General features: G+C 42.7%; 2 protein-coding genes across 5 annotated transcripts in view; one reads left to right on the top strand and one right to left on the bottom strand.

Annotated features, from left to right (window-relative positions):
* The window catches only part of PUS7L (pseudouridine synthase 7 like), a 23028-nt gene extending 18172 nt beyond the window's left edge, over positions 1–4856 (bottom strand). Inside the window, exons 1-3 of one of the 3 annotated variants that reach the window (XM_072146856.1) lie at positions 4739–4856; positions 310–1172; positions 12–171 (exon numbers count right to left, since the gene is read on the bottom strand). In XM_072146856.1, the coding sequence (XP_072002957.1) occupies positions 12–171; positions 310–1156 (1007 nt within the window). In that variant the 5' untranslated portion in view covers positions 1157–1172; positions 4739–4856. Of the gene's footprint in view, positions 1–11; positions 172–309; positions 1173–3120; positions 3416–3457; positions 3525–4738 lie in introns of those variants that run through there. The other 2 variants (XM_072146858.1, XM_072146855.1) reach the window with 2 other exon arrangements.
* IRAK4 (interleukin 1 receptor associated kinase 4) lies at positions 4810–24604 on the top strand. Of its 2 annotated transcripts, XM_072146859.1 has the most exons (12): positions 4810–4940; positions 7279–7448; positions 8891–9036; positions 10602–10745; positions 12335–12495; positions 12955–13019; positions 14391–14505; positions 14596–14705; positions 15323–15506; positions 16563–16625; positions 22013–22171; positions 22254–24601. In XM_072146859.1, exons 2-12 carry the CDS (start codon positions 7288–7290, stop codon positions 22299–22301), a joined length of 1356 nt encoding a protein of 451 aa, XP_072002960.1. In that variant the 5' UTR covers positions 4810–4940; positions 7279–7287; the 3' UTR covers positions 22302–24601. The 2 variants fall into 2 exon arrangements, with proteins under 2 accessions (XP_072002960.1, XP_072002961.1); XM_072146860.1 differs by lacking the exons at positions 4810–4940; positions 8891–9036 and having other exon boundaries at positions 7307–7448; positions 22254–24604.

The following is a 24604-nucleotide window of genomic DNA, read 5'->3' as shown; positions in this document are numbered from 1 at the left end:
AAATACTGCACCTCTCTGGACTAACTTTCTTTACAACCACAGACTGGTATGTGATAGCTTTCTTATCTTTAATACCAGCATAGCTAAAGTCTGATGGGAGCACACCAATTGAAGAGGCCAGATAGCTGATTGCTTCCAGAGTTTCCAGATTCTCTTTCTCAAGGGTAAAGGCTAGAACAAAGACAAAATAATTTTGTGTGAGAAAACTACAAAAAAACAAACATATTTTACCACAAAACGATAAAATGATGTTGTGGCCCAGTGTGATGAAAATTGTGGCCTAATGGGCAACAGTGGAATAATTCCTACCTGTAAATATGTCAGGGTTTTCCTCTGATCTCTGTCTCTTTCCAGATGAGCCCTTTCGCTCCCTGAATCTGACAGTTATGCACACTTTCTGCAGTCCATCAGTGCCTTTCTCGGAAAAGGACTTGGTTTCAACTAGCTTCCCAAATTTCTTACTGATAAAATGATGTACAGATGTCCTGTGTTCTTTACACACATCTGGTTGAAATGTAAACCTTGAGTTTTCTACTTTTGCATCTAAAAATGTAAAGAATTTGTCTGCTTCCTCTTCAGATGTCAGCAAGGAAAGCTCTTGGTAATCCAGGTTCGGTTTAACGAGAATCTCTGAGCTTCTTGTAAAAGTAAGGAGGATCGGGAAGGTCTGTCGCACAGCGCTGTGGACACCGGCTCGGGCATTTTTGTCCGGAAATTGGCCCAAAGACAGTTCACACTGTGCACCCCCGGATGCTTTACACTCAAAGGCAGATCTTACTGAACATGCAAAATTATTTAGTGACTCCTGAACATCCAGACTCAACAAAGTATTGAATAGATTATATTGGTCTGCCTCACGATCAGGAAGATCCTGGGCCTCAAAAACATTATCAACCTTTTCAACCACAGCCTCACATATATCTCTGGCAGCTCCAGCTAGTGAGTCTTTAATCTTTGGGGATAGCTTGGCCTTTTTGAAGTTTCGTTCATTACTTGGCAGTGTTTGTAATCCTTCATTTACTTCTGTAACAAGCTGACCAGTGACATCGATCTCTGTTACAACAAAGTCAGCTGGAGAGTTTTTAATGGTTCCATAAAAGCCAATGTGATCACTCATATACGAAAGAAAGGAAAAGTCTGGAGCCATTTCTTCCATTGTATTAAGAAGCAGCCTGAAAACATTCAATCCAAGAATAAATGAATAAATATCATATAGCCACTGCATTAAATAATTTGTACTCATAATCCTAGATGAAAGCTAGATAAAATTAATAATTAATAAAATAGATGTATTAATGCTAACAGCCAGGTACAAAAATAATACAAATAATAGAAGCTCTAATGTCATGGACTAAGGGCTCATTCACACTACATAGAGTCTCAGTAGCAGAACCTAGACTCCCTGTGGTCTCCTACTACAGCACAGGAGAGATACCAGTCATCTTCTACCGCACCTGAAACAACGATGACATCGAGGGAGATTTATCATTAGAGGAGTTGTCCGAGGGTATAAAAAACCCTTGGGTGACCGGGGTAGGGCAGGTTAAAAAAAATAAGCACTTACCTCTGTGGTCTCTCCCGGCCTGCAATCTCTCTGGTCCGTGCCCCATGTAAACAAACAGGGATACGGAAGCTGCTCTGCATTCAGCTTCCTGCCAGCCAAGTTGGCCGACCACGCCAACCCATTCCGCATGATACAGCACTGGGAATAGGGACGGGTGGGCGTAGTCGGCCACCTCAGCCAGCCGGAAGCTGCATGCAACGCAGCGACTTCCTTTCCCCATTTTGTTTACATGGGCCACGGATCAGAGAGATGGCAGTGCTGGATGCCGGGAGTGACTGTGGAGGTAAGTACATGTTTATTTTTTTTAACCCACCGCATCCCGGCCACCCAAGGGTTTTTTAATATCCTCGGACAACCCCTTTAAGTCTTCGGAGGTTTCTTTGACTTCAAAAGGTCACAAAGCCACTCAAGATAGATACGCACTCTTGGCTATTTCTATCACTCTCATACAACTAAAGGCGTCCTCCAGCTCCACCCATTAGTGACATATGGACTCCCATTCCCCAGTTGTTCTTGTGATAGTTGGGGATCCCAGAAGCCATACTCCCGTTAATCAGCTTGTTATCCCCTATCCTGGTCCCCACCAGCTTTTCCAGGATTCCTATACAGCTTTTCCAGGAAAATATACATACTTTAAAATGTAACAGAATTCTGTATTCCTTGTTTTGCTTTGGAAACTTTAAGAGGCTATTAAATTTAGAAGCAATAATTGGCACCTCTTATGGGGAAAGAGATGGAAGCTCAATGAAGGTGTCAAGTCCTAAGTTTCACAAAATGTTAGCCAACTAATGGGAGTGTAACATTAGACAATACAGACAAACTATCATTTCCATCTTGGTGCAGTATAGGGACCATAAACATTGTGGAAATAATCTGCAGAGAAAAAAGGGCTTTCTGCTGAGGATTTATGATTCACCATATGTCATTTAATTTATGCCCATCCCAATTTGGAATTCTCTCTTTGCAATACAAAGATTGCACTTCACACCCCACTTTTTTGCAACAAAAAAAATCATGGAATGAAACACATGAGAAACCTGCCGACTGGTTCTGATATTTGCGGAATGGCTGTAAAATTATCACTGGGTATCTAGAAGCCATTCAGCTACTTATTGTACAGCAAGTTATCAAGTGTTCCTGCACAGGGAATGAGGGACAGAAGATGTAGCATGCTATGGAAAATTGTAGATGCCTCTAACTCATCCCAACCCCTAGAATTATAACACAGTATTATTCCCACCTAAATGGCCAAGACATAGTATAGTGCCCCCATTAATACCATTTTTAATGTCCCCTTATGCAAAGCAGCACCATATAGAAGGACATTTATCATTGCTTCAATGGCACTTTTCTGAAATCATCGCAATTTCTTGCTCACTGCGTGAAGGGGCATGGAGAGGCATAGCTTTTGGCGTTCCTGCCTTGTGCCTGTGCGCTTTGTAAAAACCTGTGAACACTCAACTTGATATAGCTTTTCCCTGCAGCGCGGCTGCCCGATGTCTACATCAGGAGGCCCAGGGAGGTGTGGCCTATATCATACAATACGATAAACTCACCTCATAATGCTCGTCCTTCTGTAACACACTCATATTTAATGTCCCCCTTGATGATAATACCTCCCTATCTGACAGCTCTCTGCACCACTATCCGGAGGACATGTTCATGTCCCGAGAGATAAATCCCACTGTCCAGGACAGAGCCCAACCAGGCCGTTGGGGGCAGAATGGACACTAAACACAGAGGCAGGGCATGACCACAATGTCCAGGCAGAGCAATGCCACTCAGAAACTTCATTCACTTGACACTAACAACCCCCAGACACTACCAGTGTGGCCTCAGAAGACCCTTGTCCCTACCATCCACAGGGTTATATATACGTGTCCACAGCCTAACCTGACACCCGCAAGGCTCCTCAGAGAAATTCAACATCCTGTGCCCCATACTGACTCCCAGAACAATCATACCGGAGGGATGGTGACCTTCAGCCCAACCTCTTAACCCCTTAACGACCATGTCCTTTTTTGTTTCTGCATCTCTATTTTTCACTCTCCATGTACGGAGCTGTGTGGCCACTTGTTTTCTACGTAACAAATTACACTTTACGGTGATAGTATTTAATATTCCATGCCGTGTACTGGGAAGTGGGAAAAAAATTGGAAATGCAGTGAAATCTGTGAAAAAACCCATTTGTGCCGTTTTATTGTGGGCTTGGATTTTACTGGATTTTACTGCTTACACTGAATGCGGCAAATGACATGTCTACTTTATTCTTTGGGTCAGTGTAATCACGAGGATACCACATTTGTATAGGTTTTATAATGTTTTCATAAATTCACAAAAATGAAAAATTCTTAATTTTGCCATGTTCTAGCCCTAATAACTTTTTCATACTTACGGGTGTCATTTTTTGCAACTTTTGATGATGTTTTCAATACCATTTTAAGGACTGTATGGCCTTTTGATCACTATTTTTCAAAATGGCAAAAAGTGGCATTTTAGACTTTGGGCGCTATTTTCCATTACAGGGTTAAACAGCGTGAAAAACCGTTATTGTATTTTGATAGATGGGACATTTTGGGATGTGGCAATACCTAACATGTTTATGATTTTTACTGTTTTTTATATTTATATCAGTTCTAGGGAAAGGCGGGTGATCTGAATATTTAGACTTTTTAAACTTTTTTTATTTATTTTTTTACTGTTTTTAAGACTCTATAGGGTACTTTAACCCTAGGTTGTCTGTAGTATGGCAGTATATGGGGATTTTCCTCAGCATTCATTAAAATGTGCAAATAGCACATGGTAATGAAAGGGTTAAATCCAGACCCGATTTCCAGACTTCCTATGACCCGAGACTGTCATGTGACCAGATCCTCGCTTCCCGATAACGCCACGGGGAGCGCCGGTGGCTTCACAAAGATGGCGGCGCCCGTGCGCCGCCATCTTTTTGAAGCCACCGGCGCTTTTCCTGTGGCGGTGGCAGTGCAAACACCCATAATCGCTGCTAGCACCGATCGCGGGTGTTGCCGGTGGGTGATTGCTGCAATATGAAGCAAACACCCGCCGGGTATGGATAGGGCTCAACACGTGAGCCCTCGGCAAACATTGCCAGGCCGTCGTTAAGGGGATAACCAGTGCCGGATTTTGTAACTGAACGGTGCTGATGGCCGGTACCTGTGACGGGAGTCTCCGGACTGCTTTAGGCTGCGGCGGGGGGCGTGGTCTGCGCTGCCTCCTGTGTGAGGTGCAGATGGTGCAGCAGTGAAGGGGTGCCGCCTGCTGGAAGTTCTGCGATTGTGAAAGAGGAGGCGGAACTATAGTGTTACTTGTGTAGGAAGCGGCCAGTGCTGTCGGACAGCGGGTTGGGACCTGAGGGGTGAGTGCTTCTGGGGTGAACATGGCATTGCCCACACCTAGCCAGGGCCCGGGATGGCGACACGTCGTTATAATGTATTAGGACTCGTGCTGGATTAGTAGGAACCCACCTGGTGCCCAAAAGTCCTTCCACCCTAGTGCCCAGAGCTGCTTCACCTTGTTCTAAACCTCCACATTATAAACCCTGCGCTGCTGACATAATAGAGACCTGGGCAGAGGCACAGATGTATCTGACATGTTGTGACAGACATATATTATAATAAAGAACTCAACAACAAGGAGAAGAAAGCTCATAAGCAACGCAGATGTTATTTCCTAGAACTGCTGCCAGCCCCCCCCTCCCCCCCCCCCAGTGTATAGCCTGCCGCCCCCCCCCCCAAGTGTATAGCCTGCCGCCCCCCCCCAAGTGTATAGCCTGCCGGCCCCCGCAAGTGTATAGCCTGCCGGCCCCCGCAAGTGTATAGCCTGCCGGCCCCCGCAAGTGTATAGCCTGCCGGCCCCCGCAAGTGTATAGCCTGCCGGCCCCCGCAAGTGTATAGCCTGCCGGCCCCCGCAAGTGTATAGCCTGCCGGCCCCCGCAAGTGTATAGCCTGCCGGCCCCCGCAAGTGTATAGCCTGCCGGCCCCCGCAAGTGTATAGCCTGCCGGCCCCCGCAAGTGTATAGCCTGCCGGCCCCCGCAAGTGTATAGCCTGCCGGCCCCCCCAAGTGTATAGCCTGCCGGCCCCCCCAAGTGTATAGCCTGCCGGCCCCCCCAAGTGTATAGCCTGCCGGCCCCCCCAAGTGTATAGCCTGCCGGCCCCCCCAAGTGTATAGCCTGCCGGCCCCCCCAAGTGTATAGCCTGCCGGCCCCCCCAAGTGTATAGCCTGCCGGCCCCCCCAAGTGTATAGCCTGCCGGCCCCCCCAAGTGTATAGCCTGCCGGCCCCCCCAAGTGTATAGCCTGCCGGCCCCCCCCAAGTGTATAGCCTGCCGGCCCCCCCAAGTGTATAGCCTGCCGGCCCCCCCAAGTGTATAGCCTGCCGGCCCCCCCAAGTGTATAGCCTGGCGGCCCCCCCAAGTGTATAGCCTGGCGGCCCCCCCAAGTCTATAGCCTGCCATTCCCCTGTAGTCTATAGCCTGCCAGCCCCCTCTAGGATATAGCGGGTCTCTATGGAGGCTGTAGTGAAGCTCTTAGTTACATAAAATCCTCCTATAGACAACCACTAAGCCCATAGTCTAGTGGACAGAGACTCTGTCCTGTATCTCTATGGCAGGTGGAGTGCAGAGGTTGTGTATTAAAATCCGGGACTGGGCAAAAAATTACTTAATTGAATAATATAGAGACTTTGCGTCTGGGGAAGCCCTGGTAGATGTTGATATTTCCCTGATGACGTCCCTGTTCTGCATCTAACCCAACACATCTATTAACCCACATACTGGTGCTGTGGGGGTGTATGGAGAGCTCACGGGCTGAGCTCTCTCCACCCACAGTGGGTGTTAGCTGTATTATACCGCTGACACACACCTGTTATTGCGGCAGTCGGCCTTTTAAATCACCTCCCCCTTTCCTAGATCACATATAAAAAAACTGTAAAAATCACAAACATGTTAGATATCGTCACCTCCCAAAAAAAAAGATTATTCCCAGCCGTGAACACCTTAATGGAAAATAGCGCCACTTTTTCCATCCATGAATATTTGAATAAAAAATGATGGAACAATCATATAGGTCCCAAATTGATATGTTAATACGTCCATACATACCACAAATAATTACACCATACACCACCGTACACCAAAGTGTGACCTCAGAATTTGGCAAAATTGCTAATATATATATTTTTTTACAAAAGACTTAAATCTAATACAATCTACATAAATTTGGTATTCCTGTGATTATATCGACCGAAAGAATAAAGAGGAGGTGACATTTGGAGCACAGAATGAAAGCTGTAAAAATAGAGCCCACAAGAAACCACTGAAAATGTGTTTTGTTTTGTTTTTTTTGTCGATTTCCAGTCAACTGCATAAATATTAAATGGCGCCAAAAAAAAATTCCCTCCGATAACAAGCCCTTATACATCTCAGTAAGCATAAAAATTAAAAAAACTTATCACTTCTGGAATGAGGGCAGTAAGAAACAGAAACACAAAAATGAAAAAGGGCTGAGTGCTGTAAGGGTTAAAAGTATTCCCTGCCCCATGTCTCCTCTGGGGAATCCCCTGCAGATACTAGGAGTCTGTAGAACAGCACAAGTCATTCAGTACCGAAAATGACAGAAACCAGGCATTGGACCGTTCTGACTTTGAAAGTATCTTATACATTCTGCAACCCTACAATCTACTGTATTCTGTTTTCAGGGCTTTGAAATGAGTAAATCTATATCACCAGCCACATATGTGCGGAACCTCAACCCCGGGGTTCTCCGTCAGTTGGCTGATTTTCTTGATCCTCAAGAAGGATGGATGAGGTTGGCTATGGACATAAGAAAAGCTTCAGGAGAGCCTCGATATACACAGTTTCATATAAGGTATAAGAGTTTATAATCAAATATTAATGATTAAATAATATTTTTTAGGGTTTTTTTTTCTTTGTATAAATTAAAATTCGGCACACGTAATGCATGACTGCAAAATTTAACCCAGCAGTAACTCCGGAGCTATTCTGTGACCATCAGAAACCAGAGGAAGCTGGGGGTGGAACTCAACTTTGCATTGCAGTGGTTGAGTTCCGCACTATTTCTGCATTTGGCTGTGATTTTCTTCATAGGCCAGATGCACACATGGTATATTATACACAGTATTTCCATGGAGAAAATCTGCAGCACAATACAGTATTGATGTAGTTTATGGGATTTATCAAAATCCCATTAACTCATTGCTGAAATGGCTTTTTGCTACAGTGCACGGAGCAGAGGTTGGGAGCAACTGTGCATGTGTAAAGCTGAAATGCTCACACTCTCCCAAACACCAAATCTCCTCCAGCTCTTGAGGAGGACAAGGGTCAACTGCAAAGTAGCATTAGTGGCCAAAAACCTAGGCAATGAGGTGTTCACAAGCAGCACATGTGAAAAGGAGTTCAGGTGGTGGAAGATATTGACATGTATGTGCATATATATAGTCCTACTGACCATCAAAACAAGTTGAGATACAATCTTTGGCCTTGTACACATGGCTCTGCTTTAGGGTGCCACTTTTTCAGCAGCTACCAAATGGCCCAATACTTTCTATGGGCTCATACCCACGGCCATGGATACAGCAGCCCTGAGCATGAAGCAGCAGCCCAGGTCACAAAGGATCGAGGATAGCTGATTCCTACCTGTCTTTATTGATGGGGCAATATTTTATCTATTGTCCATCTATTTTGCAGTCCATGACAGTATACCGACCCTTTTATTACTTTAGAGCATGTCCTTTTAACATTTGCAGATCACTGAAGTCTATGGGTCTGGAAAAAAAGTTGATGACATCCATGGGCACATTTTTTTTCACTAATTCTACTGGAGAACAAGGTGATTTGTTTTTGCAAAACATTAGTTTTATTTCTTTGTGAAAAATAAATGGAACCATGGACGTGAAGAAATTGTATGCAGATAAAACAGACTGCCATAAAAGGGTCATTCTGCTGTCCTTGCCAAAAAAAAAAATCGGATGTGTGAATAAGCTCTACAGTGGAAATACCCCTTTAAGAAGTTTTGTAAATATTGCAGCTGATAACCTATTCATGTGTCCCCCAATATGAATGGTGTGGTGGCCCAGCATGCACACTGGCACTTAATGGAAAGACTATGGGCCTCCTAAGATACCATGTACTATAATCTTTTTTTCTACAGTTAATGCAATAAAACATCCCTTCTCCTGTATAAAGTTTTTTATCCTGATATGGTGGAAATATTGGTTGTTACCAATGTGTCTATGTTCTTCATACAGGCCGAATCATGTGACCTAATATTTGTTTCCATTTATTAAAAAGGCGCTTTGAAGGGGTCATTCAGAAGGGAAAAAGCCCTACACATGAGTTGCTCTATGACTGGGGGACGACAAACTGTACTGTGCAAGATCTCACTGACCTGTTACGGAGGAATGAGTTTTTGACAGCAGCCTCGATTTTTCCTCATGGTAACTTTGATATTACGTAATCTCCTTTTGCTTATATAGCAATACAATATTCTGTAGAATTGGAGACATATTCCAAATTGATTAAAGGGAGTGTCAGGTGCCAGGTCCCAAATCACAACACAAGTAAAACCAGTATTGTATATAGACAATCCAGACATCTACACTCACCGGCCACTTTATTAGGTACACCTGTCCAACTGCTCGTTAACACTTAATTTCTAATCAGCCAATCACATGGCGGCAACTCAGTGCATTTAGGCATATAGACATGGTCAAGACAATCTCCTGCAGTTCAAACCGAGCATCAGTATGGGGAAGAAAGGTGATTTGAGTGCCTTGGAACGTGGCATGGTTGTTGGTTTCAGAAACTGCTGATCTACTGGGATTTTCACACACAACCATCTCTAGGGTTTACAGAGAATGGTCCGAAAAAGAAAAAACATCCAGTGAGCCGCAGTTCTGTGGGCGGAAATGCCTTGTTGATGCCAGAGGTCAGAGGAGAATAGGCAGACTGGTTCGAGCTGATAGAAAGGCAACAGTGACTCAAATCGCCACTCGTTACAACCAAGGTAGTCAGAAGAGCATCTCTGAATGCACAGTACGTCGAACTTTGAGGCAGATGGGCTACAGCAGCAGAAGACCACACCGGGTGCCACTCCTTTCAGCTAAGAACAAGAAACTGAGGCTACAATTTGCACAAGCTCATCGAAATTGGACAGTAGAAGATTGGAAAAACTGGTCTGATGAGTCTCGATTTCTGCTGCGACATTCGGATGGTAGGGTCAGAATTTGGCGTCAACAACATGAAAGCATGGATCCATCCTGCCTTGTATCAACGGTTCAGGCTGGTGGTGGTGGTGTCATGATGTGGGGAATATTTTCTTGGCACTCTTTGGGCCCCTTGGTACCAATTGAGCATGGTTGCAACGCCACAGCCTACCTGAGTATTGTTGCTGACCATGTCAATCCCTTTATGACCACAATGTACCCAACATCTGATGGCTACTTTCAGCAGGATAATGCGCCATGTCATAAAGCTGGAATCATCTCGGACTGGTTTCTTGAACATGACAATGAGGTCACTGTACTCAAATGGCCTCCACAGTCACCAGATCTCAATCCAATAGAGCAACTTTGGGATGTGGTGGAACGGTAGATTCGCATCATGGATGTGCAGCCGACAAATCTGCGGCAACTGTGTGATGCCATCATGTCAATATGTACCAAAATCTCTGAGGAATGCTTCGAGCACCTTGTTGAATCTATGCCACGAAGAATTGAGGCAGTTCTTAAGGCAAAAGGGGGTCCAACCCGTTACTATCATGGTGTACCTAATAAAGTGGCCAGTGAGTGTATGTCTTTCACTTTCAAGCCATCTGTTGTTTTAGAGTAAATTCTGTTTTTATCTTTATGCAAATTGGGGTTTAGGGTCACCTGACTTTTACTTTCTGTGACTCCTTTCTCCAAGCGTTGTCAGTCATTGTGTTAAGGGGTGCTGCAGGTTGATGCTGGGTAACATATAAAGATCTAAGATGCAATAAAATTGCCTTTTTTATTGTGAGCAGAGCCGACGCCAAGCTCAAATTGCCCAACACTCCCTATGGATGAATTGAAAAAACCACAGACATCTGCAGAGTCAAGTAAAACCGAATACGGACTGCCGCTTTCTCAAAGCAGGACACCAGAGGAAAATGAAGAAGAAACATCAGGTTGTACATGTGTAGTACTGACCATGTTTTTTCTTTCGAATTATTTTTGTCTGTACCTATGTAAAACAATTAAAGGGCTCATTTATTGGCTATAATGCAACTGAACAGACTGAATTTCTAACTGAATTAGAAATCGGGTACAGTCTGGTCCCATACCACATGAAAACAAAAAGGAGTCTGGAAGAGTGATAAATAAGATGTGTGATGAGTTCGGACTTCATGTCCCGACTTCCCATAAGGTTTTAGATTAAAAAAAAATAACATGGGTTGTTGGTTGTAATGTTCACGTCTGCCATGTCTCCTCCCTTTAAATTTCTGAAACCTCATTATAATCACATCTTTATATGCTGTAGTAGAATAGATTGTGAACCAAACAAAGATGTGTGCGTAGTAAGTTTCCAGAACGTCATGTCTATAGTAAAAAAGCTTCTCCCGAACAGTAACCACCCAGCAGAAAAATAAGAGACATAAGTAGTATACTAGAAATTGGATACACAGGGGGGATTTATAAACGCCACAATTCTGGTGGTTTTGCGCAAATCGTCTAAAATTATACCACAGTCATCAAGGCTTTTAGACCTTTTTTGGCACTTTCTCAACTTGTCCGATTAAGGAGTGGGGCCTTTGGAATGTGGGCGGGACCTCACAAGAAAGGGGAGTGGCTTGCGGGCAATCGCCTGTATGTCCAAAGTTCTGGCGATAGTCTTATATTGCATCAGATTTCATAATCACAGTGATAAATCTTGCGCAGCAAAAGACAAGTGTTTTCCAGCTAGAGACATTGTTAAACCCCCCCATAGTGTCTGTATTCAGCAGGTGACTAGAAGTTAAGCCCCTTATCTTGGACCAGGGAAGAGGGTAGTAATGTCATTACCTGCTCTATGCAGTGGTGACGTCTATAGGAGCAGCAGCCCTGGTCACCTACTTCCAACAGAGCTTGGACTGTGAGTTCAAAAGGTTGGAGCCCATTGATGGTGAAAATTATATTTAACAGAGAAAACAGAATAGGGACCATTCAAAGAAACTTTAAGCTCAGTATTCTCAGCAGACATTTCTTCGTATTCACCAGAACTGAATAGATAAATACCTTTGTCCTCATTAGATTTCTCTTTATTGTGACAAAATGGCTTTTTTTATGGATGACCAAAGGTATCAAAAGCTATGATTTCAGGTAGTTAAATAAATGCTGCTATTTACTTTTCATTGTGTAGGAGGTCCCCAACTTAAGGACAACCGACTTACAGACAACCCCTAGTTACATATGGACCCCTCTGCCCACTGTGACCTCTGGTGAAGCTCTCTGGGGGCTTTACTTTATTCCCAGACTGTAATGATCAGCTGTAAACTGTCTGTAATGAAGCTTTATTTATAATCCTTGATCCCATTACAGCACAAAATTATGAAAATCCAAATGTCACACAAACAAAAAAATTCTGTCTGAGAGTTATGATTATAAAATATATCTGTTCCGACTTACATATAAATTTAACTTAAGTACAAACCTAAAGAACCTATCTTGTACCTACCTGTATATAAAAAAATATTGTGAGTTTGTATAACTATTGAACAGTTGATGTAATTATTTGCAGGATTTTGCATTCTTTCTTTCAATCATCTGAAGAAAATTACAAGAGAATTTGATGATCGGCCACTTTCTGAAGGAGGAAGTAAAATTGGAGAGGGGGGCTTTGGAGTTGTCTATCAGGGCTACCTAAATTATGAAAAAGTGGCAGTAAAAAAACTGACAACTGTATGTATTGGCTGTACGTTTCCTATGTTTTGAAGTATTTTTTTTTTGTGAGTCAAATGTCATTATTTTTTAGTTCAGGCATTGTTCATGATCACAGTCCAGCAATGCTGCTGTTTTGTAGGGAAAATAGGACTCCTTTCATCATGTATCACTGCAATTCCTTGAGTCCTGTCTTTAGCACTGTATTTAGTCCAAAAAATCTGGCCAATGCAGGTCCGTTATACACTGACTGAGTAAGGTCTTGTAATGATGGGGTTAGTCTGTTGCGTCTTTGGTAATTGCTCTTACGAGCCTGTATTGAGTACCATGGTTGATCAGAAGATGCCAACAGGTTGTGGGTTTACAATTTTTTGATTTGTTTATTTAACATGCATTGAAAAGAGTTATGTGTGTTTTGTATTAACTACAATTTTTATTTACATTATGTGATCTTAACACAAAGTTGTCTTATTTACATAGATGGATGACAGCAGCTTACAGGACCTTAAGGACCAGTTTGAACAAGAAATAAAAACCATGGCACAGTGAGTAATACATAGTTTACAGTTGCAGTTGAATAATGTAATACTTTGTGTACAATCGTTTTACTATAGTGAATGTATAATATGTATTAGTTTACAAATAATTTCAATAATTCTAAATATGTTTTTTAACTTTTGAGGGGCAGTTAATTGGGTTATGACAATATAGGAAACAAACTTTACTATTGACTCCCATTGCCTATATTATTAACATATGTAAAACTTTTCATTGTTATAATATATATTCATCACCTGAAGCCACTTCTAAAAGTGGGTAATCTAGCTTAAAACAACCACTACTGTCAACAGGATAGACATTGAAACTCCCCCTAGCCGCACTCTATCCTATCCATTGGGTTCCAAGCAGTGATATCTGCACCAATCTAATATGTATTACCTATTCAGCGGACAGATGCTCATTTATTTACACAGGAAGTTTCCCTTAAAGAGGACCTGTCACCCCAAAAATGAGCCCCAACAAATGTGCCCCCCATAATCCTCACCCCAGCTTTCTCCCCAGCCGGTTTAAAAAAAAATTAATTTATGCTAAGTTGATTTAAACCGATCCGACCTCTTACTAAATAAGAGGTCGGATTCTCGTATCTTGTGTCAGTGCAGTCGGCCTTATTCATTAGGGGCCGGCCTACACACCCCCAACACGCCCCTGTGTAAGCCTGGCACTGTGAAGCCGCGCTGTATATAAAGAATATCGTGGCCAGGATATTCTTCATATACAGCGCGGCCAAGATACTCTCCATATACAGCGCGGCTGGAATATTCTTCATATACAGCGCGGACGCGGTATTCTGTGCTGGGGGTGTGTCGGCCGGCCCCCTAATGAATAAGGCCGACTCCCCTGACACAAGATATAAGAATCCGACCTCTTATTTAGTAAGAGGTCGGATCAGTTTAAATCAACTTAGCACACATTTTTAAAAAACTGGCTGGGGAGAAAGGGGCTGGGGAGAGGATTATGGGGGGCACATTTGTTGGGGCTCATTTTCAGGGTGACAGGTCCTCTTTAATCCCATAAGCCTATTCTGGCACATCAGAAATGTTTCTCTTTTTGTGTCTTTTTATGTGCATGATAAGTTGTATTTTTAATGTTACACGTTGGAGGTAAACTTAATCTATTGATTCACATTTTTTAAAGGGGTTGTACCAGCTTTTTGACAATCTCATTCACTGTCTATAGGAGTGCTGGAGATAGCTGGGAGCTGTGCTCTGCTATTTGTGACACTAGTATACGGTTGAATGGAGCAGCAGAACACACTCTTCCTGCTGTTCCATCCATTACTGAGAAAGGGACTCCCGTTCAGATGAGTATCCCAATATAAAAGAATTACTTCCATTTCAATTTTTTTTCCTTTCAAGGTGTCACCATGAAAACATTGTTAAACTTCTCGGCTTTTCCAATGATGGTGACAGATACTGCCTGGTTTACACATACATGTCTAATGGTTCTTTACTGGACCGACTTGCTTGTCATGTAAGTGTGAGGTTATTTTTTTGTTAGGAGGTGATGCTAATAGAGGTTTGTCACTGTCTAACATGTACTGAGCAAATATCCTTTTTTTAGAATAACACACCTCCATTGTCCTGGAGTAGAAGATGTAATATTGTTTTGGGAACAGCACATGGAATTGAATACCTACATAAAAACAATCAAGTCCACAGAGACATTAAGAGGTGGGTGATTACAGAGATAAAAGAGACATTGGTTTGGAGTTAAGGGGGTAACATTTGATGGAAAACTGAAGGAAAAAAAAAAGCTGTACTTACCCCTCCTGAGGGCTCTTTTCAATTCTCTGGTGCTTCATCGTGCATGTGAGAGCTGCAACATATGGATTAGCCTTGACACTATGTCATGTGAGAGCTGCAACATATGGATTAGCCTTGACACTATGTCATGTGAGAGCTGCAACATATGGATTAGCCTTGACACTAAGGACTTAAAATCATCACCAACATCCAGTGAGAGCAGAAGCATCAGGGACGTTCTCCGGAGTGGAAATTATAACTTTTTCATTTATTTTTCCACAAATGCTCCCTCTTTAAATTGTATTGTGTAATGTGTAGCACATCTGCAAAGAGTTTGTATGATCTCCCCCTGTTTGCGTGGGTTTCCTCCGGGTCCTCCGGTTTCCTCCCACACTCCAAAACATACTGGTAGGTTGATTATATTGTCAGCCCCAACGGGGACAGGGAACAATTTGGCAAGCTCTGTGTAGTGCTTCATAATATGTGTGCGCAATATAAATAAAAGGGGTTATTTATTTAAATTTATTACATTTTATTTTTCACAGTGCAAATATTCTTTTGGATGATAATTTTATTCCCAAAATATCTGACTTTGGCCTTACAAGGGCTACTGGACAACTGGCAAGGACCATGATGACTGAAAAAATTGTAGGTACTACAGCATACATGGCCCCAGAGGCCCTGCGAGGAGAAGTAACTATAAAATCTGATATATTCAGCTTTGGAGTGGTGAGTAATAGTAGGAATTTGTATGCATGCCTTTATAGCTTTTCTTTTTATAGCAACTCGAGACATATTTATGTGTATCATTGAAATGTAATGTTATGATATTATAAGCTTTTTAAACAGGGCCTGTCACCCTGAAATTACCTCCACCAAATGTGCACCCCCATAATCCTCTCCCCAGTCCCTTTCTCCCCAGCCAGTTTTTTTCTCGTATCTTGTGCGCTTGCAGTCGGCGTTATTCATAAGGGGGCCGGCCGTCACACCCCCAGCAAATGTCAGTGTGGACCTGTACGAGAAGCCGGCAGCATCGCATATACAGGGGGTCCCCTACTTAAGAACACTCGACTTACAGACGATCCCTAGTTACAAACGGACCTCTGGGTATTCATTTACTGTACTTTAGCCTTAGGTTACGATAAACAGCTATAACAGTTATCACAGGTGTCTGTAATGAATCTTTATTGTTAATTATGGTTCTTATGACAACCCAACATTTTTAAAATCCAATTGTCACAGAGACTGAAAAATTTCTGGCTGGGGTTACAATTAAAAAATATACAGTTTCAACTTACATACAAATTCAACTTGAGAACAAACCTATAGACCCTATCTTGTACGTAACCCGGGGACTGCCTGTATTGCGTAATCGCTGCCTTGCTCTCCACGATGAGGCCTTGCTGCACTAACACTACCTAACTTTCTTCTTCACATTGCCAGGCTTACCCACAGCACCGGAGAGTCGGCAGTGATTACGCAATATATGCAATGTTGCTGGCTTCTCCTATACGTCCCCGCTGACAGGGTCGTGCTGTGGGGGTGTTGGCCGGCCCCCTTATGAATAACGCCGTCTGCAAGTGCACAACATACGAGAATCTGACCTCTTATTTAGTAAGAGGCCGGATCGTTTTAAATCAACTTACCACAAATAAATTTATTTTAAAAACTGGCTGTGGAGAGGATTATGGGGGGGACATTTGGTTGGGGTCATATTCGGGGTGACAGGTCCTCTTTAGATCCCTTTAACTTAAATTATCTTAATGTTTTATTATTAATGTATAGGTGTTGTTGGAAATCATCTCTGGACTTGCACCATTTGATGAAGATCGGAGTCCAGTATTACTGGTAACAGTGTTTTATTTTATTTTGTAATAAAGACCATATGTGATATCTAAGCCCTTTCCTTTTTCTGCACATGATTATTCTTAACACTTTATTCAGTCTGATATAACTTTTCAGAAGTATGAGGCTTCATATGTAAGGTGAAATATTACAGGCACATCCATCATTTGAAGCTGAGGAGTGATGTTTTTAGGGAAGGGGGTGTCTGCAAGTGTATTTAGACTTGAACTGAAATTCATTGCAGGTTTCGGACAGGCATTGCTGTGCGGTTAATGTGAAACATGTTTGTGGGTTATAGTTGACTAGGGGGAATAACACATACAGAATACAAACTGCTGTGAACTGAGTTCTTTCAACTGTAGACAAAACTAGAGTCTATAAGAATAAAGATGGTATTGGAGCTTGTATAATGGTCCAGCCATTCTTTATAAGCGAACAGAGTACAATAATTTAATAAATGAAAAAGCTGTCACTTGAACCAGCCATCAGCTGCCATTTTCTATACAAAGTCCAATGTGACTGCAGAGAAGCCTGAAGCTTGGTGTTTGGTATTTGCCGGATAACAGACGGGAAGAGGACACAGGAGGGGTTAGTAAAGAGAGTTGACATTTTATGCAGTTAGCGACAGTACACAGGCAGTTATAACATTACTTATAATATAACTTACTTTTCACAACAGAAATGTACATGCAGAGAACAATATTTGCTCCACGGCAGGTCAATTTTGTGCAACAGAAATAATCGAAATTTTCATGACTTTGAAAATCCTCATAGAAATCTGCACTAATTTGTATGCTTTTTTATTGCAGATCTTCATGTAGTTTAAAGGGAACCTGTCACCAGGAGCACATTGCCAAAGAGTTCTTCTAGTAAAACGGTCTTTAAAAAAAAAAAAAAAGTTACCTTATAAGCCGTCCCGAGTATAAGCCAAAGTACCTAATTTTTTTTTTTTTTTTTTTAATAATTGTATTTTTATTTTCATTTTCAAAACAGTATAACAAATAATTTGCCCATATTTCACATTAAAATTTTTCCAATAATGGCATAAACAAAAAAAAAAAAAAAAACAAGCGTTGTCCCCAGAGATAATGACAGCTCAGATTCTCTATTAACATAATGGGGTGCAAAATTTAACAGTGTAATATTATCCTAATGATAAACCAATTACCAAGGACCGCTGAAGCCTCGTGCCCAGTTGGTCCAGAAAAATTTTGGGGGGAAACTGACAGAAGACATTCAGACAGACTCACCACGACAACAATTAACATCCGGGTAGAAACAATAGGGGTGATCACTTCATTCTCCTCCTCCTGTCCGCTCTTCTATCCAGTATCGATCCCAACGTTCCCAGGTTTTGTCGAACAATGGGAGACGGTTGTTCAGGGAGGCAGTCAAGTATTCCATACTTCGAGTCTCCCTTATCCTAGCGAATAGGTCCATTCGGGAGGGGGGGGCCTGTCTTTTCCAAAACTGCGCTATCAAGCATCTTGCAGCTGTTAGTATGTGCAGGCTCAATTTTGTGGCCGTCTTAACCATGGGCTGGGGGGAGACGTTTAGTAAGTAGTATAGTGGGGAGAGTGGAATGTCCACTGCAACAACCTCCCGGAGGAGAGTCTTTACCTCCTGCCAGAACGGCTGCACCAGTGAGCACGTCCAGAAGATGTGTTGAAGAGATCCCCCGGGCGAGCCACATCGCCAGCAGGTATCCGGTGTGTCTGGAAATAATCTGTGCAATAAGGATGGGGTATGATACCACTGCAACATCAGCTTGTACTGATTCTCCTTATGTGTAGCGCACAAAGTACCTAATTTTAACACAAAAAACTGGGAAGAACTATTGACTCGAGTATAAGCCAAGGGTGGGAAATCCATTGGTCACAGCCCATCCCTCTTATATAGCCTGCCTGCCCCCCTCTTCCCCAGTATAAAGCCTGCCAACCCCTGTAGTATAAATCCAGCCCGTCTCCTGTAGTATATAGCCTGCCAGCCCCTGTAGTGTATAGCCAGCCTCCTGTAGTATATAGCCAGCCTCCTGTAGTATATAGCCTGCCAGCCCCCTCTAGTATATAGCCTGCCAGCCCCTGTAATATATATCCAGCCCGCCCCCTGTAGTATATTACCTGCCGGCCCCTGTAGTGTATAGCCTGCCAGCCTCCTGTAGTATATAGCCTGCCAGCCTCCTGTAGTATATAGCCAGCCAGCCTCCTGTAGTATATAGGCAGCCAGCCTCCTGTAGTATATAGCCAGCCAGCCCCTGTAATATATATCCAGCCTGCCAGCCCCTGTAGTGTATAGCCTGCAACCCCCTGTAGTGTATAGCCTGCAAGCCCTATGTAATATATAGCCTGCCAGCCCACCTGCAGTAAAAAAAAAAACAAAAAAAAACTGTACTCACCTTTCCAACGCCCCCGTAGGTCCTCTTTCTGCTTTAGATCCTCTTCGTTTCATTCCGCTCCTCGTCGGGTCTTTGTGCTCGGTCAGCACATAGAATGACGTCAGCCGCTTGTCACTCGAAAAGGACCCGAAGGATGCATCGGAAGACGGGAGGCGTCGGAAAGGTGAGTACAGTGTTATTTTTTTTTTTAAATAGACTCTAGTATACACCGTCAAATGTCAGTGTGGACCTGTACGAGAAGCCGGCAGCATCGCATATACAGGGGGTCCCCTACTTAAGAACACTCGACTTACAGACGATCCCTAGTTACAAACGGACCTCTGGATATTCATTTACTGTACTTTAGCCTTAGGTTACGATAAACAGCTATAACAGTTATCACAGGTGTCTGTAATGAATCTTTATTGTTAATTATGGTTCTTATGACAACCCAACATTTTTAAAATCCAATTGTCACAGAGACTGAAAAATTTCTGGCTGGGGTTACAATTAAAAAATATACAGTTTCAACTTACATACAAATTCAACTTGAGAACAAACCTATAGACCCTATCTTGTACGTAACCCGGGGACTGCCTGTATTGCGTAATCGCTGCCTTGCTCTCCACGATGAGGCCTTGCTGCACTAACACTACCTAACTTTCTTCTTCACATTGCCAGGCTTACCCACAGCACCGGAGAGTCGGCAGTGATTACGCAATATATGCAATGTTGCTGGCTTCTCCTATACGTCCCCGCTGACAGGGTCGTGCTGTGGGGGTGTTGGCCGGCCCCCTTATGAATAACGCCGTCTGCAAGTGCACAACAAAAGTTACCTTATAAGCCGTCCCGAGTATAAGCCAAAGTACCTAATTTTAACACAAAAAACTGGGAAGAACTATTGACTCGAGTATAAGCCAAGGGTGGGAAATCCATTGGTCACAGCCCATCCCTCTTATATAGCCTGCCTGCCCCCCTCTTCCCCAGTATAAAGCCTGCCAACCCCTGTAGTATAAATCCAGCCCGTCTCCTGTAGTATATAGCCTGCCAGCCCCTGTAGTGTATAGCCAGCCTCCTGTAGTATATAGCCAGCCTCCTGTAGTATATAGCCTGCCAGCCCCCTCTAGTATATAGCCTGCCAGCCCCTGTAATATATATCCAGCCCGCCCCCTGTAGTATATTACCTGCCGGCCCCTGTAGTGTATAGCCTGCCAGCCTCCTGTAGTATATAGCCTGCCAGCCTCCTGTAGTATATAGCCAGCCAGCCTCCTGTAGTATATAGGCAGCCAGCCTCCTGTAGTATATAGCCAGCCAGCCCCTGTAATATATATCCAGCCTGCCAGCCCCTGTAGTGTATAGCCTGCAACCCCCTGTAGTGTATAGCCTGCAAGCCCTATGTAATATATAGCCTGCCAGCCCACCTGCAGTAAAAAAAAAAACAAAAAAAACACTGTACTCACCTTTCCAACGCCCCCGTAGGTCCTCTTTCTGCTTTAGATCCTCTTCGTTTCATTCCGCTCCTCGTCGGGTCTTTGTGCTCGGTCAGCACATAGAATGACGTCAGCCGCTTGTCACTCGAAAAGGACCCGAAGGATGCATCGGAAGACGGGAGGCGTCGGAAAGGTGAGTACAGTGTTATTTTTTTTTTTAAATAGACTCTAGTATACACCGAGTTAGCGTTTTTCAGCACAAATTTTGTAGATGAAAGTTTCTGTATGCAGAGCATTGCCTCTAGTCACCTGGGAGTGGCTAGTGAGAAGCGTTTCTCCCCCCCCCCCCATCCGTGGGAAAACGCTCTGTCATGCATAAATTTCAAATAAGAAAAAAACTACCATCCTCCCCCATATCTCCTCTCCCCCCCCCCCTGCCCCCCATTGTTTCCCCCCTCAGGACGTCATACATGTCTGCCCCACTCCTCACTGACCACACCCATGGGACTACAGACACTGCTCTGTATAAAGAAAGGTAACCTTATCTTTTTTTTTTTTTTGGTAAAAGCCAGTTTTACTATAAAAACTCTTTGGCAAAGTGTACACTATTCTCTATGGGGACATGGAGAACCTGAAAAAGGGCTCCCGATGACAGGTTCCCTTTAATAACGTATATTTAGATATCAAAAATGGAGTTGGGCTTTCTGGGCCCCTACTCTTACTGCACACATAATGTATTAAATTTAACTGTGTATCACAGTCACATTAAGGCAAATGTGTAAATGTAATGTTGACAATGGGGGATTTATCACGCCCAATGTAAACCCCGCCTCTCCTACTGCCCCGAATATATCTAGAGGCTCCAGCTTTGATAAAGCCCCCCCATCCCCATATACATTTATTTTTCAGGTGCAAATTGTTATCCATCGCAAAAAAAAAAAAAGATAATTATCATGCTACTCTTCTGCCACTGCTTTTCCACATTACAATAGGCTACTTGTGCAGCTTGCCTTAAACAGGTGAGAATCAGAGCCCCACCAATCTGATGTGGACGACATTTCCTAAAAGCAGGTCATCAATTTTTTTAGTAGCGCCCATGTACTTCTCAAAAATTAGTATAGAAAATACCATTACTATTTATGAATGCATCAATTTCTATAAGCTGTAAATGTTTCACAGTTTTGAACCTTCAGAATGGGAATTGGCTTATAAAGAACAGTTCCCACAAGGACAATACATTTCATAGTTGTATAGGTATGACAGGCAATGTATCAATTTATACATTTTAATGAACGTATGGGGGACATGTATACGGCCAACGTATCTAGGGCGTATATCCGTCCCCTATACACAGCAATGGGTACACGGCGCCGTTCCTTAGCTGGGATAAAAATAGGACATCCTATATTTCCCCGTAATACGGCGCTGCGGCCATATATCACTATGGAGAGGGGCTTGGGTGAGCGGCGCTCATCCCCTCCTCTTCTCCCCGGCGCCGATGTATGCCGTGCTAGGGTACGGTGGGCATACATCATGTTAATGTAGCCTCAGTTGGTTTACTTTCAGTAAATTGTTTCTTTTCTTAGCTTGACATTATAGAGGAAATAGAAGAGGAAGAAAAAACTCTTGAGGAATATGTGGACAAAAAGATGAAAGATGCAGAGTTCCATGCAATAGAAAAAATGTACTGTATTTCTAATCAGTGCTTGAACCAAATGAAAAATAAGAGGCCAAACATTAACACGGTATGTATTTAGTTTAGTTTATAAAGTATAATGTTTGTGGATAACATCTACACCATTAACCTATAATATTTGTACTCCATAGGTGCTGCATGATTTGAAAAATATCACCAGTATCCATTGTGCCTCCTGATTCATGCTACACTTTTTGTTTCACAAACCATTGCAATATAAATATCAAAAAGCTACAGCACAACACACTATATAAAAGTGCAAAAAAAAAGTTATTACCGTATATATTCGAGTATAAGCCGACACGAAGCCCCTGAATTTACCACCAAATACTGGGAAAACCTATTGACTCAAGTATAAGCCGAGAGTGGGAAATGCATTGGTCACTGCCTTCCAGTATATAGCCAGCAAGCCCCCAGTAGTATACAGCCAGCCGGCACCTTTAATATGCAGGCAGCCCCCAGTGTCCCTAGCACTTAAAAAAAATAAACTTACATACTCACCTTCTGGTGGTCACAATGTTCGGCTCAGCTCCTCTTCTGTCCTCTCCGTGATGCTCCAGTCCCCGTGGCTTCTCTTCTGTCTGCTGTAACAGCCGACCAGCGCACACTATGATGCAGCCGCTGATGACGTCATGGTATGCGCCAGAGCATACAACAGACAGAAGAGGAGACGCAGGGACCGGAGCATTGGGGGCGCTGGAAGGTGAGTGTGTAAGTTTGTTTGTTTTTTTATTGACCCGTGTATACGCCGAGGTGAGATTTATCAGAAAAACTGAAAAACTCTGCTTATACACAAGTTTATTCGGTATATTCACACAGGGTGCAGCGTTTCAGTTCCTACCAGAAGTTGGAAGGAGCTGAAACTTTGCACCCTAAAGTTAACAAAGTACCTCCGCTACATGCCACTTTTGAAATTTGTGGTGTGCTGCCACTTTTTCGAATTTTAAGTTAATAATACAATAAAAAATATTATACTGTTCATGCTTCTTTTTTAATAAACTTGTTTTTATTGAACAAAACCTGTACTTAGAAATGTCTCTACATGTTGGGTTGGGCATTAACTAGAAATTTTGTATTGCGGTAATTATACCGACTACAGAATACATTATATAAATGTATTCTATATATTACATTATACAGAATTCATTAGCATGTTACCAAAAAAAAAAAGTTAAACAATGACATAATTGATGTTTTTTTCTTCAACCCTCCCTCCCCCCATAAAACAAGTTAATACATTTTCAGCAATAGGACATAGCCACCCCAAAATCTTACCACTCATGTTCGATTTGTAAGTCACTTGACTGCAAAATAAAGTATCCAGACATTTCAAAAAAATTATGAAAACATAAAGGAGACATTATGGGAAATGTTATTTAGTAACCAATTTGGGTGTTAAAGCTATCCGCCTGAAAACAAGATAATTTCAACATATTTTCAAATTCTTTTATAAATTTAAGCAAAATTTATCAGCCAAAATTTACCTCTAACTTGAAGTACGATGTGACAAAAAAAAAAAAAAAAAAAGAGTTAAAGGGTTTTTTTCCCCACAAATCAATAGCTCTTGGGATGTAAAACAACTTTGCTTAAATTATCTTTTACCTTTATGCAGCAGTTTCCTTGCAATGCCCCACAGATTATCTGAGTGCTGCAGTAGCTGCTTCTTTTCCTTGTACTGATAAGCCCTGTGAGTCCGTACTTTGTTTATAGTTTATCAGTCATGGAGTATGGGAGTGGTTTCTGGCAGTATTTTTCTCTGTGTATGTTGCAGCGCTGAATGTGTTCCGAACAGTGGATACAGATGTCTCCTGCACCGAATAGTGAGTTACAAGATCTCTCCTCTTCCCTTTCAGTCCCTCCATCCCAGTCTGTGATTCTACTGAACTTTCTCTGTCTGTCTCTTCACCTCATGCTGCTCCCCTCCCCCACCTTGTACTAGGCAGTATCGGCTGCAGAGAAGCTATTAACCCTTAATGCTCACACAGCACAGGCTATAGACTGCACGTAACTGGTGTACTAATGATTTTACTTATTACATGTTCCCTGCTCCTCCGTGTGATGGATGCTGCCCAGCTAGTAACCACATTCATTTACTTGTGGGGCACTAAATGGATTTTATGCTAAATAACTTTGAGAGAGAACACAAGGCATCATGGGATCTGTGGGCAAGCTAACTGGCCTCAGCCTGAGGGCATAGACTGACAGATATTAGTCTCCGCCCTATTCACCTCTGGTGAGAAAGATTTTTGTCAAACACTTTCTGAACAGAAAATCCTTTAACTTTGGAAAGGAAAGGACAAGCATTGGTACTAAAGCTCATGACAATAGCGAAGGTTCTTATAGTTCGAAAATGGGGGAGCAGCAGGATTCCCAAGGTGGATCATTGGTTCGCTCTTACACAGAAGATTAAAAGATATGAACAAATTCATTCTGATAAAAGTGGATCCAGGGGGAAATGGACTGATATCTGGAGTAACTGGAA

Source organism: Engystomops pustulosus, chromosome 4 (assembly GCF_040894005.1).
Source record: "Engystomops pustulosus chromosome 4, aEngPut4.maternal, whole genome shotgun sequence".
Classification (NCBI taxonomy): Eukaryota; Metazoa; Chordata; class Amphibia; order Anura; family Leptodactylidae; genus Engystomops; species Engystomops pustulosus.
Note: the sequence above shows the minus strand (reverse complement) of the source record. Positions and strands in the feature narration are given on the sequence as shown.

Coding starts and splice junctions, on each gene's coding strand:
- IRAK4 (XM_072146859.1), top strand. CDS start 7,288: ATGAGTAAATCTATATCACCAGCCACATATGTGCGGAACCTCAACCCC. Junction 12,496..12,954: donor CAGTAAAAAAACTGACAACT/GTATGTATTGGC, acceptor TTATTTACATAG/ATGGATGACAGCAGCTTACA. Junction 13,020..14,390: donor GAAATAAAAACCATGGCACA/GTGAGTAATACA, acceptor TTTCCTTTCAAG/GTGTCACCATGAAAACATTG.